Source organism: Chiloscyllium plagiosum, chromosome 2 (assembly GCF_004010195.1).
Source record: "Chiloscyllium plagiosum isolate BGI_BamShark_2017 chromosome 2, ASM401019v2, whole genome shotgun sequence".
Taxonomy (NCBI): Eukaryota; Metazoa; Chordata; class Chondrichthyes; order Orectolobiformes; family Hemiscylliidae; genus Chiloscyllium; species Chiloscyllium plagiosum.
The window spans coordinates 2,556,862-2,570,073 of record NC_057711.1 but is presented as its reverse complement, the minus strand read 5'-3'; the positions used below and the strand labels follow the sequence as shown (position 1 = coordinate 2,570,073).

Genomic DNA, 13,212 nt, shown 5'->3' with positions numbered 1-13,212 from the left:
AAGTCCACATTGATGCCCTGGGGTGAAGTGTTAAGAGACAGAAGTTGAGGCGTTCTTCCTCCAGGCGTCGGGTGGTGAGGGAGCGGCAGTGAAGGAGGCCCAGGACCTCCATGTCCTCGGCAGAGTGGGAGGGGGAGTTGAAACGTTGGGCCACAGGGCGGTGTGGTTGATTGGTGTGGGTGTCCTGGAGATGTTCCCTAAAGTGGCGCTCTGCTAGGAGGCGTCCAGTCTCCCCAATGTAGAGGAGACCGCAGGCAGCCCTCTGGTAATGTGCTCACGTGGCAATTCTTGGGCACAGTAGAGGAGTGACGGAAATGTCAGCGGATGATGCGGTTTATGCAAAGTTTGGTAGGGTGGGGAGGTTCTATCCTTGTTGCGGTTGGAGGGGTGGGGTTTGAGGGCGGAGGTGTGGGACGTGGATAAGATGCGTTGGAGGGCATCTTCAACCACATGGCATGGGAAATTGCAGTCTTTAAAGGAGGCGGCCATCTGGTGTGTTCTGCAGTGGAACTGGTCCTGCTGGGAGCAGTTAGGGCGGAGGCAGAGGATTTGGGAATCAGGATAGCATTTTTGCAGGAGGTAGGGTGGGAAGAGGTATAATCCAGGTAGCTGTGGGAGTGGGTGGGTTTGTTAATTGAACTAAAATTCCAACAACTACCACAGGATCAGAAGTTTAGCAGAGGCTGAAATTGTTGACGATGACCAGAGTTGGCCTTGTATGGATAATAATTGTTACCTTCCCCATCCCACCCATCAGCAGCAGAACTCCTCATCCTTGCTTCTGTATTCTCCAGACTTGATTATTCCTATCCTTCCCATGCAGGGCCCCTTGAAGCACAGTGCAATGCAGTCATATACATCACAGATGTTCAAATACAACATTTCAAATCCATTGAACCACACCTCCTTGCAGCCACTTGAACCATTATTTATGTGATTTTTGGACCTCCACATTCCTCTTCTTTGTAGGCTGGCGTGGAATGTTAGCAGGATTTTGCAGGATAATGTACAGCCTGCTTTAGGCTGCATGAACACACCTTGTAACCAAAAAAGTTCAAGTGGGATGTGAAATCAATCCTCCCAGCTCAGAGACAGGTGTCAACTCACCCATTGCATACATACATTTTAAATAGCTCACCACAGAATTGAAAATACAAACCGAGGATTACAAACACATCAAAATTTATTTACCAGCAACAGGGGAAGGAAAAAAGCCCACAAGGTTCTCTCATGCATTGTTATATACAATTTAGGAACAGTGTAAACATCTACATTTCAAGTAAATAAGACTGAAAAACAAAGGCACTGCTCAGATACTGGGACTGCTGCTTGGAGGCTTTTTGTAGTGCCTACTGAGAGTAGATATGGTTTGGGCACTATTTTCTAAAGGCAACAATAACTGAGACTACAAATAAGGACTATGCTTTGGACTAGCCTCCAGGTGTAGTGATACGAGTGATCTCCCAGGCACAGTTACTGGTGGATGGTGCTGTCCAGAAGGTAGATATACTCCTCACTGAGGGGGTGGGGATACATTCAGACCGCAATTGTGGATAGTTTCAATGAGGTGTGCAAGTCAGTAGAGCAATTCAGTATCACTGGCTTTTAACTGCTGGGTGAAGGACTTTTGCTGTTTGTTGCTCTGAAGGAGCCAATTGGAAAGAAATTAAAATATTCTTTATTTACAATTAACATTGTTCCAAATAAAAAACAGGAAGTACACAGACAAGCCAGATACTGTATGAATAAATTCCTGAGAAACAGAGAAAGAGACACAAGTGACGCTTAAAATTCCTGTGAGGCCAAACTGGATTTGAGTTTAATTACAAGTCCCAAATGGCAAGGAACCATCCCTGCATCTGAAGCATCTGTCACTCTAATACTTATACATTACTCCCTAACAACCCTTTTCTCAAAACACACTGATGAAAATTGACAGCACTACAATCGTAGTTGAGTAAAGTGAGGTGAATTGTTAGGATAAAGGTTGATGGTTTTTGTATACCTGCCTTTTTCAAATGGTCAACAGCTCTCACCTTGTAATAGAGAGCAACAATCATGGAGACATCAGATGGATGGCAGTGTAAGGCTGTGGTAACTAATGTGTACGTTTTGGAATGGACATTTTTCAGAAAAAAGAGAAGCTAAAACATTAAATTATACAAATATCTTATCAAAGTACATCAAGTTTCTTTAACATTTACCTATAAGTTCCCAATTTTGTTTAAAAATTTGCATGGGTCATTAAAGTGCACAATGTTGGCAAATTGCCAATCTGAATACACATCCGTAATCAATTACCATATGCGTGTACACATACACCTCCCTCCCTACCATGTCATCGCACTCGTGCTGTAATTCTCAGTTCTCCTCTTTGCCTCAAACTACCGGTTTGTGTATGTACATACATCTCTCCATCCTAATCAGCTTGTGTGGGATACGAACCTCTCCCTCTGCCAGTTAAGAAGCCCCTTTCCTCCTTAAATTACATACTGGTTAGGCAAGTAAAAATCTTTAGTGTGCTTCACGAAGCAATGCAGCCCATTACAAAGAATCGTTTTATTTTAGTTTTAAACTTGCAACTTTTACATAAAAATAAAACTATAACAAACTATATTACAAAAGAGTCTCATTAAAAGTACAGCATGTATCAATCGGTAGATTCTGCTTGGGCATTTTTGTGATGCATTCACCAACAGTTTTAGGTGGACTCCAACAGAATTTTTCCTGCAATGCTTTCAATGGCACAAGAAAAATGAAAATGCTTCTTCAGTTTGTCTTTAAATTACCTGCACATCTTTTGAAATTCAAAAGTTTTTTTTGTTCTTTTTTTTCAAATAAACACTCAAAACGCAAATTTTTTTTGTCTTTTTTCATTTCTAATGAATCGTTTGTCGCCTCTTTGCACTATTTCCTCTTGTTTTCTGTTTCAGCACAGAACTTTTCAAATGCTTCTTCCATTTCTGGATCCATCTCATTTTCAGAGTCATCCAGATATCTAAAGGAAGAATCACAGGATATTACATTGATACACAAAATGCACCATAACCTACAGGTCTCATCCAAGTCACAAACCATTTCATCACCAGCACTTTACTGTCACTGGAAGCAATCCTACGAACACCCATACAGCACGTAGATGTATCTATACCAGATGGACTGTAAGGTGACTCATCATCACATTTGAGGACAATTAAAAGATTGGTATTAAATGATGGTTTTACCAGGATCACCTAGACTTCATGAACAAATAACTCTGGCTTGACTCAGATTGCTGGTTGCAGAGAATAATATGCAATTTGCTGTAACCAATTAATCTCATTTCACAAAGGATGTCTGCAGTCAGCAAATGGCCATGTGTCAGCTGGACTTGTTCCTTATTCCCTCACTCCTGTAACCTCTTTCAGCCACACAATGCTTCCAAGAAAATCATACTCCTCTAATTCTGGCCTAATGAGAATTTCAAATTTTATTTGTTTCAGCATTGGTAACTGTGCCATCAGTTACTTTGTCCTGAACCTGTGGATTATCCGTCCAAAATCTCTTGATCTCTCTTTGTCTTAAAACTCTTTCATGAAGAGTTTTAAGACAACATCTCCTCCTCTGGCATGGTGCTGTATCTCATTTAATAATTTTGAGGCAGCACAGGACATTTTGTGGTGTTAAATGAGTCAAGTGTGGCCTATTGCTGTTGTTGATTCAAAGCCAGATTACATATTTAGATGACTAGCCCACAGCCTTGAAACACATGCTCTCTTTCAATGTCTTTTTTACTTTCGTTTACTTGTTCACTGCCTCTATTTTTCCATTTTTAGATAAAAGACTGCTTTGAATGGATGTCCCACTTTTCCCAGATCCAGGGTAGTTTCCAGGAATCGGGATTCATCTTTCATCCATCAATGCAGATACCACACTATCAATCCACACACCATTTAATGCTTTCCTCTGTTCGAATGACAACCTGTGATTCTCTCATTCTATGTTTTTGCCTCAAACATTTGTGTTATTAAATAAGGTAACAACTTCTTAATGAATGTTACTCCTCACTTTTGGCCTTGCTTTTTAAAAAATTTTGGTTCTGCTGAAACACTAATCTGGCTCTCCGGTTGGGCATTTGCTGAGTGCTTTCTAATTCTGAGCACTGCACTTTATTAAGAATGATAGCAAAAATGAAGAACTTCAGTTGCGTGGATGGTCCACGTAAAATAGGATTGCTTTCTTTAATAGCAGAGGTGTTAAACTGTCAGAAAGCTCAGCAGGTCTGGCAAAATCTGTGGAACCGAAGCGTAGACTGGGTGACCGTTTCGCAGAACACCAATATCCTGTCTGCGAAAAACACCCTGAGGTCTCAGTTGCCTGCTACTTCAACACACTATTCTGTTCCTTGGCCAACATCTGTCTCTGGCTTGCTGCAGTGCTCCAGTGAAGCTCAGCATAAGCTGGAAGCACAGAACCTCATTTTCCACTTGGGAACTCTACAGCTTCTGATCTCAATATCACTTTTAGGCTTGGTGCACCTTCTCCCATGTCCTTACCCCAACCCACATACTCTAGACTTTTTTATCACATGGTCTGCTGTTAGAAACAACCCATTGTTAGCCACTAATTGTCGCTATTAGAGCTAATCATTCTCCTCAGCTGATGTTTATTCACTCCTTTGTCTATCTAACTATTCTCTCTCTTTGGGTTCTACATCCAGCAACAGTTTACTCCTGAGCCCCTGCGCCCTGTCTTGTGCATAAAAGCTCACTTTTTCCAAGTTACCATCCTTTCTGAGAAAAGGTTCCTGGACCCAAAACATTAACTCTGATTTCTCTCCACAGATACTGCTGAGCTTTTCCAGCATTTTTTGTTTTGCTTTCCGATTACCAGTATTGGCTGTTGTTTCGGTTTCAAAACAGCATGAAGGGTTTCACAAGAATATAAAAGGAGAAACTGTTTGCATTAGCTGGAGGGTCCTTGACCAAAGAACACAAATTGAAGTTAGTAGACAAAGATCAATAAGCAAGATTAGTTTTTTAAAAACACAAGTTGTGATCTGACATTTACTGCCTCAGAGTGCGAGAAGCAGTTTCAACAGTAAGTTTCAAAAGAGGATTAAATGGATACTTGAAGCAGAAATTTTGGGCTTTGGGGAGAGGCTAGCAAAGTGGAACTTTTTTTTCATTCACATGTGGGGGTTGCTGGCTAGGCCAGCATTTATTGCCTGCCCCAGAGGGCAATTAAGACTTAACCACAGTAGTTATATGTAACAAGGCCAAGCAAGGAGGCAAATTTCCTTCTCGAAAGGTATGAATAAGTCAGGTGGCTTTTTATGACATTTGACAGTGATTACACGATTTTCATGGGCTAATTTTAAATTCCAGGTTTATACTGGATTCAAATTTCATCGTGTGCCATGACAGAATTTGAACTCCAATCTCCACTGGCATTATCACAATGCTAGTAATGGGATTGCTTTCAGAAAATGCTCACATTGACATCATAGGCAAAATGACCACCTTCTGGGCTTATGATAATTTCTTGCCTCGTTCATTTTCTCCACCCTGCTCCAGGCTTGCTTCCACACTATAGGGATTCTATGATTCTAGGAATAGAAAAGTTTCTGTACAGGATGAACCTATGGTTGTAATAAAAACTTAAGTGTTTGTTGCATGCTCTATCCCTAGCATTCAGCATAAATGGCTTACATCTACCCTGTCAGTGTTCGAGCTGTCGACTTCAATACCATTTTCCACAGCTATTCAGCAAACACTAATTTGTTTCTTCAAGTATATTATTATTTCCCAAATTCCCCAAAGGCTTGAACCCTGACCCTCCATGCTACTCATAACCCTGTCTCCAAAATTCAGTTGGGAATTCATAGGATGATCCACGGCGCTGGCACAAGTTAATACACATAACAGAAGTTTGGATGAAATGGCATTTTGATCCATTTCATTTTGGTTTTCTGGTAAACTGATCCCCACATCCTATTACATAACCTACCCATTCTTCCAGATACCAGTTCCCTTAGCTTTTGCCCATTTTCCCTAAGCTACTGATCATCATTTGTAAAATAAAATACTTGGTATCTCTCTTTCATAGCTTAAAAATGTGTTGCTGGAAAAGCGCAGCAGGTCAGGCAGCATCCAAGGAGAAGGAGAATCGACGTTTCGGGCACAAGCCCTTCTTCAGGACCTGAAGAAGGGCTTATGCCTGAAACGTCGATTCTCCTTCTCCTTGGATGCTGCCTGACCTGCTGCACTTTTCCAGCAACACATCTTTAAGCTTTGATCTCCAGCATCTGCAGTCCTCACTTTCTCCTATCTCTCTTTCATATCAAGCTGAGCCCAAGACATGCAGGTTAGGTAAATTGGCGATTCTAAATTGTCCCATAGTGTCCATGGATGCACAGGCTTGGTGGATCATGGAAAATGCAGGGTAACTGAGAGAAAGTAGGGGGGTGAAGACTGGGTGGGATGCTCTTCAGAGAATTGGTGCCAAATGGCCTCGATCTACACTGTAGGAATTCTGATTCCTCCATCCACAACATGAACTATTATAAAATTAAATTAGATACATCACCTGATCTATTCATATCAGCAAGTCAAGAGCAACCTGTCAACCTTGCAACTTGAACTCCCTCGAAATGAAAGAATTTGAAAGTCAGGTAATCATAGTTTATTCCAAATTCTGAATTGAACTCCCACAGGAATGTACGAGGAGAAAGTGAGGGCTGCAGATGCTGGAGATCAGAGCTGAAAATGTGTTGCTGGGAAAGCGCAGCAGGTCAGGCAGCATCCAAGGAACAGGAGAATCGACGTTTCGGGCACAAGCCCTTCTTCAGGAATGAAGAAGGGCTTGTGCCCAAAACGTCGATTCTCCTGTTCCTTGGATGCTGCCTGACCTGCTGCGCTTTCCCAGCAACACATTTTCAGCTCCCACAGGAATGTAGGCATCATTGATTGATTTAGCATTTGTTGCCCATCCCTAATTTGCCTTCAGAAGTTGGTGGGGAGCTGCCTTCTCAAACCATTGCAGTCCATGTACTGTAGGTAGACCCACAATGCCCTGAGGAAGGGAATTCCAGAATTCTCACCCAGCAACACGAAAGGAATATATTTCCAAGTCAGGATGGTGAGTGGCTTGGTGAGGAACATGAGAGGTGGTGACCCCATGTATCTGCTGCCTTTGACCTTTTAAACATTGTGGTTGTGGATTTGGATGGTATCTGGGTTAATTGTTGCAGTATATCTCAGAGATGGTACTTGTGTTACTAGTAGAGCACGTCAATGTTGAAGGTGATGGATAGAGTATCAACTACATGAGCTATTTTGTCCTGGATGGTGCTGAGCTTCCGGAGTGTTGCTGGCACTGCACTCATTCATTCAAGTAGGCAGTATTCCATCCCAATCCTGACCTATACTTGCAGTCTTATTTGGCAGGTCAGTTCAATTTCTAGTCAAAGGTAACATCAAAAATGTGGGCAGTGGGGGAATTCAGTAATAGTAACACCACAATGTCAAGGGGAATTTCTTTTATTGAGATGATTCGTAAGATCAGAATGTCACTTATCACTGAGTCATAGAGGCCCACAGCGCACTGAAAGGAGTTTCGGCTCAGAGTCTTCTCTGGTCAAAAACAACCACCTCGAACTATTCAAATCACGTTTTCCAACACTCGGCTCAGTCTTGTATGCCTTGGCATAACAAGTGTACACCCTATTACTTAAATGTGATCGGGTGTCTGCCTCTCCCACTCTTATGGATAGTGTTCCAGATTCCCACTATCCCCTGGGTGAAAAATATTTTTCCCATCTGTTGCCCCCTCATCTTAAATCTATACTCCCTAGCCATTGATCCATCTGTCAAGGAGAAGTTTTCTTCCTGTCCACCCGATCAATTCCCCTCTCAATTTCATACATCTGAATTTTGATCCTCTCTGTCTGATCTGCTCCAAGGAAAACAACCAGTCTGTCCAATCTCTCTTCATAAACTCCCTAGCCCAGACAACATCCTGGTAAATCTCTAGCTTACCAGTTCAAGACTGGGTACATTGAGGTGTTGCTGCATACTGACATGGACTGCTTCAATACTGCTTCAGTATTACTCAATCATCAGCAAAAACAAAATAACAGAACTTGACAGTCCAACAGAAGGCCATTCAAACCATCGTGTCCATAACAGCTCCCAAAAGTCCTACCCAGCTAGTCCCATTCTCCAGTCCCATCTCTTGGGTCCTCTAAATTGATCACTTTGAAATAAATACCAGCTTTCTGTTGAAACCTTCAACAGAATCTGCTTCCAACATTCTCCATGCAATACATTCCAAACCCTAACAACTGAGTAAAAAGGTTCTCATCACACTCCGAGCTCTCTTGCTGACAAACTTGAAATAGCAGCCCCTAGTTATTAACATATCAACTAGTGGAAATAGAATATCTACTTTACCCTGTCAAAAGTGTTCATAATTTTGAACACCTCAATAAGGTCAACTCTTAATCTTCTCTACTCCAAGAATAAGCAGCTCAATTTCTCTAATCTTTCTTTGTACCTAAAACACCTCATTCTGGTAAATTTAATTTACTAGAATGAGGGTTTAGCATTATTTCCAGAACTGTAACATCGTTCCTTCAACAAGGTGCCCAGAACTGAACGCAATGCTCCGAATGTGGTCGGACCAATGATTAGTAGAGGTGTAGTACACTTCCTTGTTTGACATATGCTATGCCTCTATTTATAAACCAAGAATTCCAAACAACTGTTTCCACTTTCCTGGCCACTAAGACATTCGTGTACATGATGCCTAAGGTCCTTCTTCACCTCTACTGTCTGACTCTCAAATGTTTCTACTACCATTACTTTACATTTAGCTATAAGATCATAAGACATAGGAGCAGAAATTAAGCCATTCAGCCAATCAAGTCTGCTCCGCCATTCAATCATGGCTGATAAATTTCTCAACCTCATTCTCCCCATAACCCTTGATAATCAAGAACGTGTCTTAAATATATTCAATGGCCTGGCCTCCACAGCCTTCTGTGGCAATAAATTTTATAGATTCATCACTCTCTGGCTAAAGAAGTTTATCATTTCCATTGTTAAAGGTCTTCTCTTTCCTCTAAGACTGTGCCCTCGGGTCCTAGTCTCTCCTACCAATGGAACATCCTCCCAACACCCACTCTGTCCAGGCCACTCAGTACTCTGTATGTTTCAATCAGATCCCCCCATCCTTCGAAACACCATCGAGTATAAACCCAGAGTCCTAAACTCTTCCTCATATGTTAAGCTTTTCAGTTGTGGGACCATTCTCGTCAACCTCCTCTGAACATGCTCCAGGGCCAGTACATCCTACTTCAGATATGTGGCCCAAAACTGTGCAGAGCAGTCCAAATGTGGAATGACCAGAGACTTATAGAGCTCATAAGTATATCCCTGCTTTAATATTCAAATCCTCTCAAAATAAATGCCTTAATTGCATTTGCCTTCCTAACTACTGACTCAACCTGCAAGTTTGCCTTGAGAGAATCCTGGACTAGAATGCCCAAGTCTCTTTGCGCTTCAGACTTCTGAATTTTGTACCCATTTAGAAGATGGTCCATGCCTCTATTGTAACCACCTCACACTTTGCCATATTGTACTCATCTGGCACTTTTTTGCCCACTTTCCTAACCTGTCCAAATCCTTCTGCAGCCTCTAGGCCTCCTCAATGCTACCTGTTCCTCTACCTATCTTTGTATCATCTGCAAACTTAGCCAGAATGCCCTCAGTTCCTGCATCTGTATTGTTCATGTATAAATTGAAACATTGTGATCCTTACACTGAGCCTTGCAGAACACCATTTGTCACCTGCTGCCATCCTGCTTCTATCCCCACTCTCTGCTTTCTGCCAGAGAAATTCTTTGCACTGAAACTCATCTGCCATCCAAACTTATGATAGAGGGAAAGTCACTGCTAAAGCAACTGAAGCTCTTTGGGCCAAGGACACTACTGTGATACATTCCTTTATCATTGTTTTAATTTGTGCTGCAGGAACTAGCACTAGGTATATACTGTTACATTCAAATGCACAGACAGTTCCAAGCATAGTAGATTCAACTGTTTTGAAATATTAGTTAAATCAAAATCTGCACAGGATTAACAGCCTGTTGCAAGAGTTTGAAAAGATCATGCAGGACAGCAAAGGAACACTGAAGAGGAGTCCAAAGGAGACAAGCAACGAGACTAGAAGACAGGTCACGTGGGGCGACTGTCTGTGTGGAGTTTGTTCATTCTCCCAGTGTCTGCGTGGGTATCAGTGAGCAGTTATTGCTGGGTAAATGCTGCTTGATAGCCATGTCAACAGAATATTCCATCATCTGACTGATGATCGAGAATGGGCTGATGAGGTTGTAATTTGCCAGATTGCATTTTTGTTGCCTTTTGTAAACAGCCAATTTTCCACACTCTCAGATCAATACCAATGTAGTAGCTGTCGTAGGGCTGGAGCACAAGCTTTCAGTACTGTTGCTGGAATGTTGCCAGGGCCCAGAGCTTTGGCAGCATCCAGTACCTTCAGCTATTTGATATCAGCTAGAGTGAATTAAATTTGCTGAAGATTGGAATCCGTGATTCGGGGAATAATTCACTCTGCACTTCTGATGAAGATGGGTAGATATATTTAGTTTCATCTTTTACACTGATGTGCTGGGCTACCGCACTGGTGAAGCAACGTGACAAGTATTTTCAAACATATTAAAGCCCTCAAGACAGTTTTACACTCATTTGATCCAGATTCTCAACTCAATATTCCCACTTTTAGACCATATTCATTTATATCTTTACCTCAGAAAAATCTATCAATCTCAGCTGAAAGCTCAGAATAGCAAAGAGAATAGTGAGGTGACTGAGAAACAAAAAAAAAAATCAAACTTACGCTTCTCCATCTTCATCAGAGTAACCTTGAAACAGCTCTTCTCGATCAATCATCTCCTGATATTTTTCCAGGTAATCTGAAATACAGACAGAAAACATAATTGGAAACCTGATTCAAGGGAGCAAGTTGCACACACTCATATGGGTGACTCAGAACTGTGTGGACTCTTTGTGCTCAACAGTTTTTCAATAAGGACAAATACAATGAAAATATTTTAACAGGTTGGATATTTGATAAGTGTGAAAGTATAAGCATTAAGAAACAGTGTGAGTAATGAGAGAGAAAATTTACTTAAGTGTACCGTGCAGGCAGATGAACATACTCAAAAATTATCCAAAGTTGATTGTTTTTTTCATTGATACATACTGATTGCTGTCAGTCAATTACCATTGTACTCGGCTGACAGAAGGTGAACTCGATGGAACTTGGTTTTTTAAAAGGTCCCAGAATTTACTCCATTACATAAGTACAACAGTGGCAACTTTTAAACAGTTGTATATTTTACAAAGCACCCAAGCTTTTCATCACTAAATTAACTGATCAAATATAATACTTGAAACTGTTAACGGTTCACAAATCATAATTCAATGTTAGAATCACAAAGCACTGGCCAGTTTCCCTGCTAAGTTCAAGAGTTTATTGAGTCCTTCAAAGACCATGAAAGCAGCCTCAAGGAGCAAGTTCAAGAGTGGTTTAACTGTTTTGGTTCTTTGGAGCTTTTCTCTTAAAGACATAATGCAGGCGAAGTGGAGAAATGAAAGTCAAATGAGAATCCAAAGTAGAAGGAATGAAGCAGCTCTGAATACTTGCAAGCAGTGATCATTCTATTTTTGTCTGTCAATGCGTTCACAGCAACAGGTTTACACTGAACAACTGCAATAATTTTGGCTCACATCAGGAGTGTCATAAAACAACACAATTTTACAGACTACCACTGTCAACTTCCATCTCTCAGGTACACCCCTACATGGCTTTTACATTTAGAGAGAAGACACTTCAGTGGGGCAAGGAGTACAGCAGAACAGTGGTGATTACTACAGGATTAGTAATCCAGTGGCCAAGACCAATGATCCAACAATTGAGGAAATTTAAATTCAATAACTAAATATATTGGCAACATTAAAAAAAAAACAGATTTCTGTAAAAACCCATCTTGTTCATTGATATTTTAATAAAAGAAAAACGTCCTTACTTAATTTAGTTCATAAGTGATTCCAAACCATAGCAATGCAGTCAGTTGAAGTAACCTAGCAATTCATGCAGACAACAGCTCACCATCACATTGAGGGAAATTATCTATAGATAATAAGTGCTGAAGTCAGCGACTTCCACATTCAAAGAATAAATAACAGTTAAGTACAGTAAAAAGAACTTGACATATTTGAGAGCATTTCTCTCACTCTGTCCTTACCTTCCTCTACAGGAGAATGGCTCACAATCGTGTCCACTCTCAGGGATTGACAGCTCTTTCATACCCCACCTAAGTGAGCTGAGCACAACAGCTGAGTCCCTTAGCTAATGTGCACTGAAATGCACTTGTCCTACAACCACTGAACAGGAGGATCAAGAACCCTTGATAATTCATGCCTCTCTTTTTTGGCTCAACAATCATGCCAAACTGCCACAGATGGATTGGTCTTCAGCACAAGATCAAGAATAAAACAAGCTATATTCTTAACCAAAGCAATTATCCTTCCCACACTGCAGCTTGCTGTGAGCATATTTCCTGAAATGGGCAGGAATCAATGCAACATAAAGAACAGTTTGAAAGAGGTGGATTGAAGGTCAGAACTTCACCATTGACTCATCCAAACACAGCAGTCGCTACTGCATCCATCAAGTCAGTACACTTTGCGAACCACTTCAAGTACTTTGTATGCAGGTAAGACGAGATAGAGAGAGGTGGGGGGTGTAACATCTCAGTTGGCTAGGTGGTTAGCATATGAATCTGGTTCATACCAATAGCACAAGGTTTCATTTCCACTCTGGCTGTGGTGGATTTGAGCTTACCTCCTTGCTCTGTCTCTACTGAATCACTTTACTGTGGTTTGACACGCCTCTGCCTCCGAGCTTACTTTCACAATCAGGACTCCCGCCCACCTCCAACACACTGCATCCACCTGGACACCCTGCGCTGGCCTATTACTTGCCCTCGACCTCTTCATTTCCAACTTCCGCCGGGACATTAACCGCCTTGAGGTAAAAACAATGACTGCAGATGCTGGAAACCAGATTCTGGATCAGTGGTGCTGGAAGAGCACAGCAATTCAGGCAGCATCCGAGGAGCTTCGAAATCGACGTTCTGCCTGAATTGCT

General features: G+C 41.5%; 1 protein-coding gene across 1 annotated transcript in view; it reads right to left on the bottom strand.

The window, feature by feature from the left end:
• Window positions 1–1,165: 1,165 nt before the first annotated feature.
• paip1 (poly(A) binding protein interacting protein 1) overlaps window positions 1,166–13,212 on the bottom strand; it is a 70,023-nt gene continuing 57,976 nt past the window's right edge. Inside the window, exons 10-11 of the mRNA XM_043703143.1 lie at window positions 10,897–10,972; window positions 1,166–2,998 (exon numbers count right to left, since the gene is read on the bottom strand). Of these exons, the coding sequence (XP_043559078.1) occupies window positions 2,908–2,998; window positions 10,897–10,972 (167 nt within the window). The 3' untranslated portion in view covers window positions 1,166–2,907. The remainder of the gene's footprint in view (window positions 2,999–10,896; window positions 10,973–13,212) is intronic.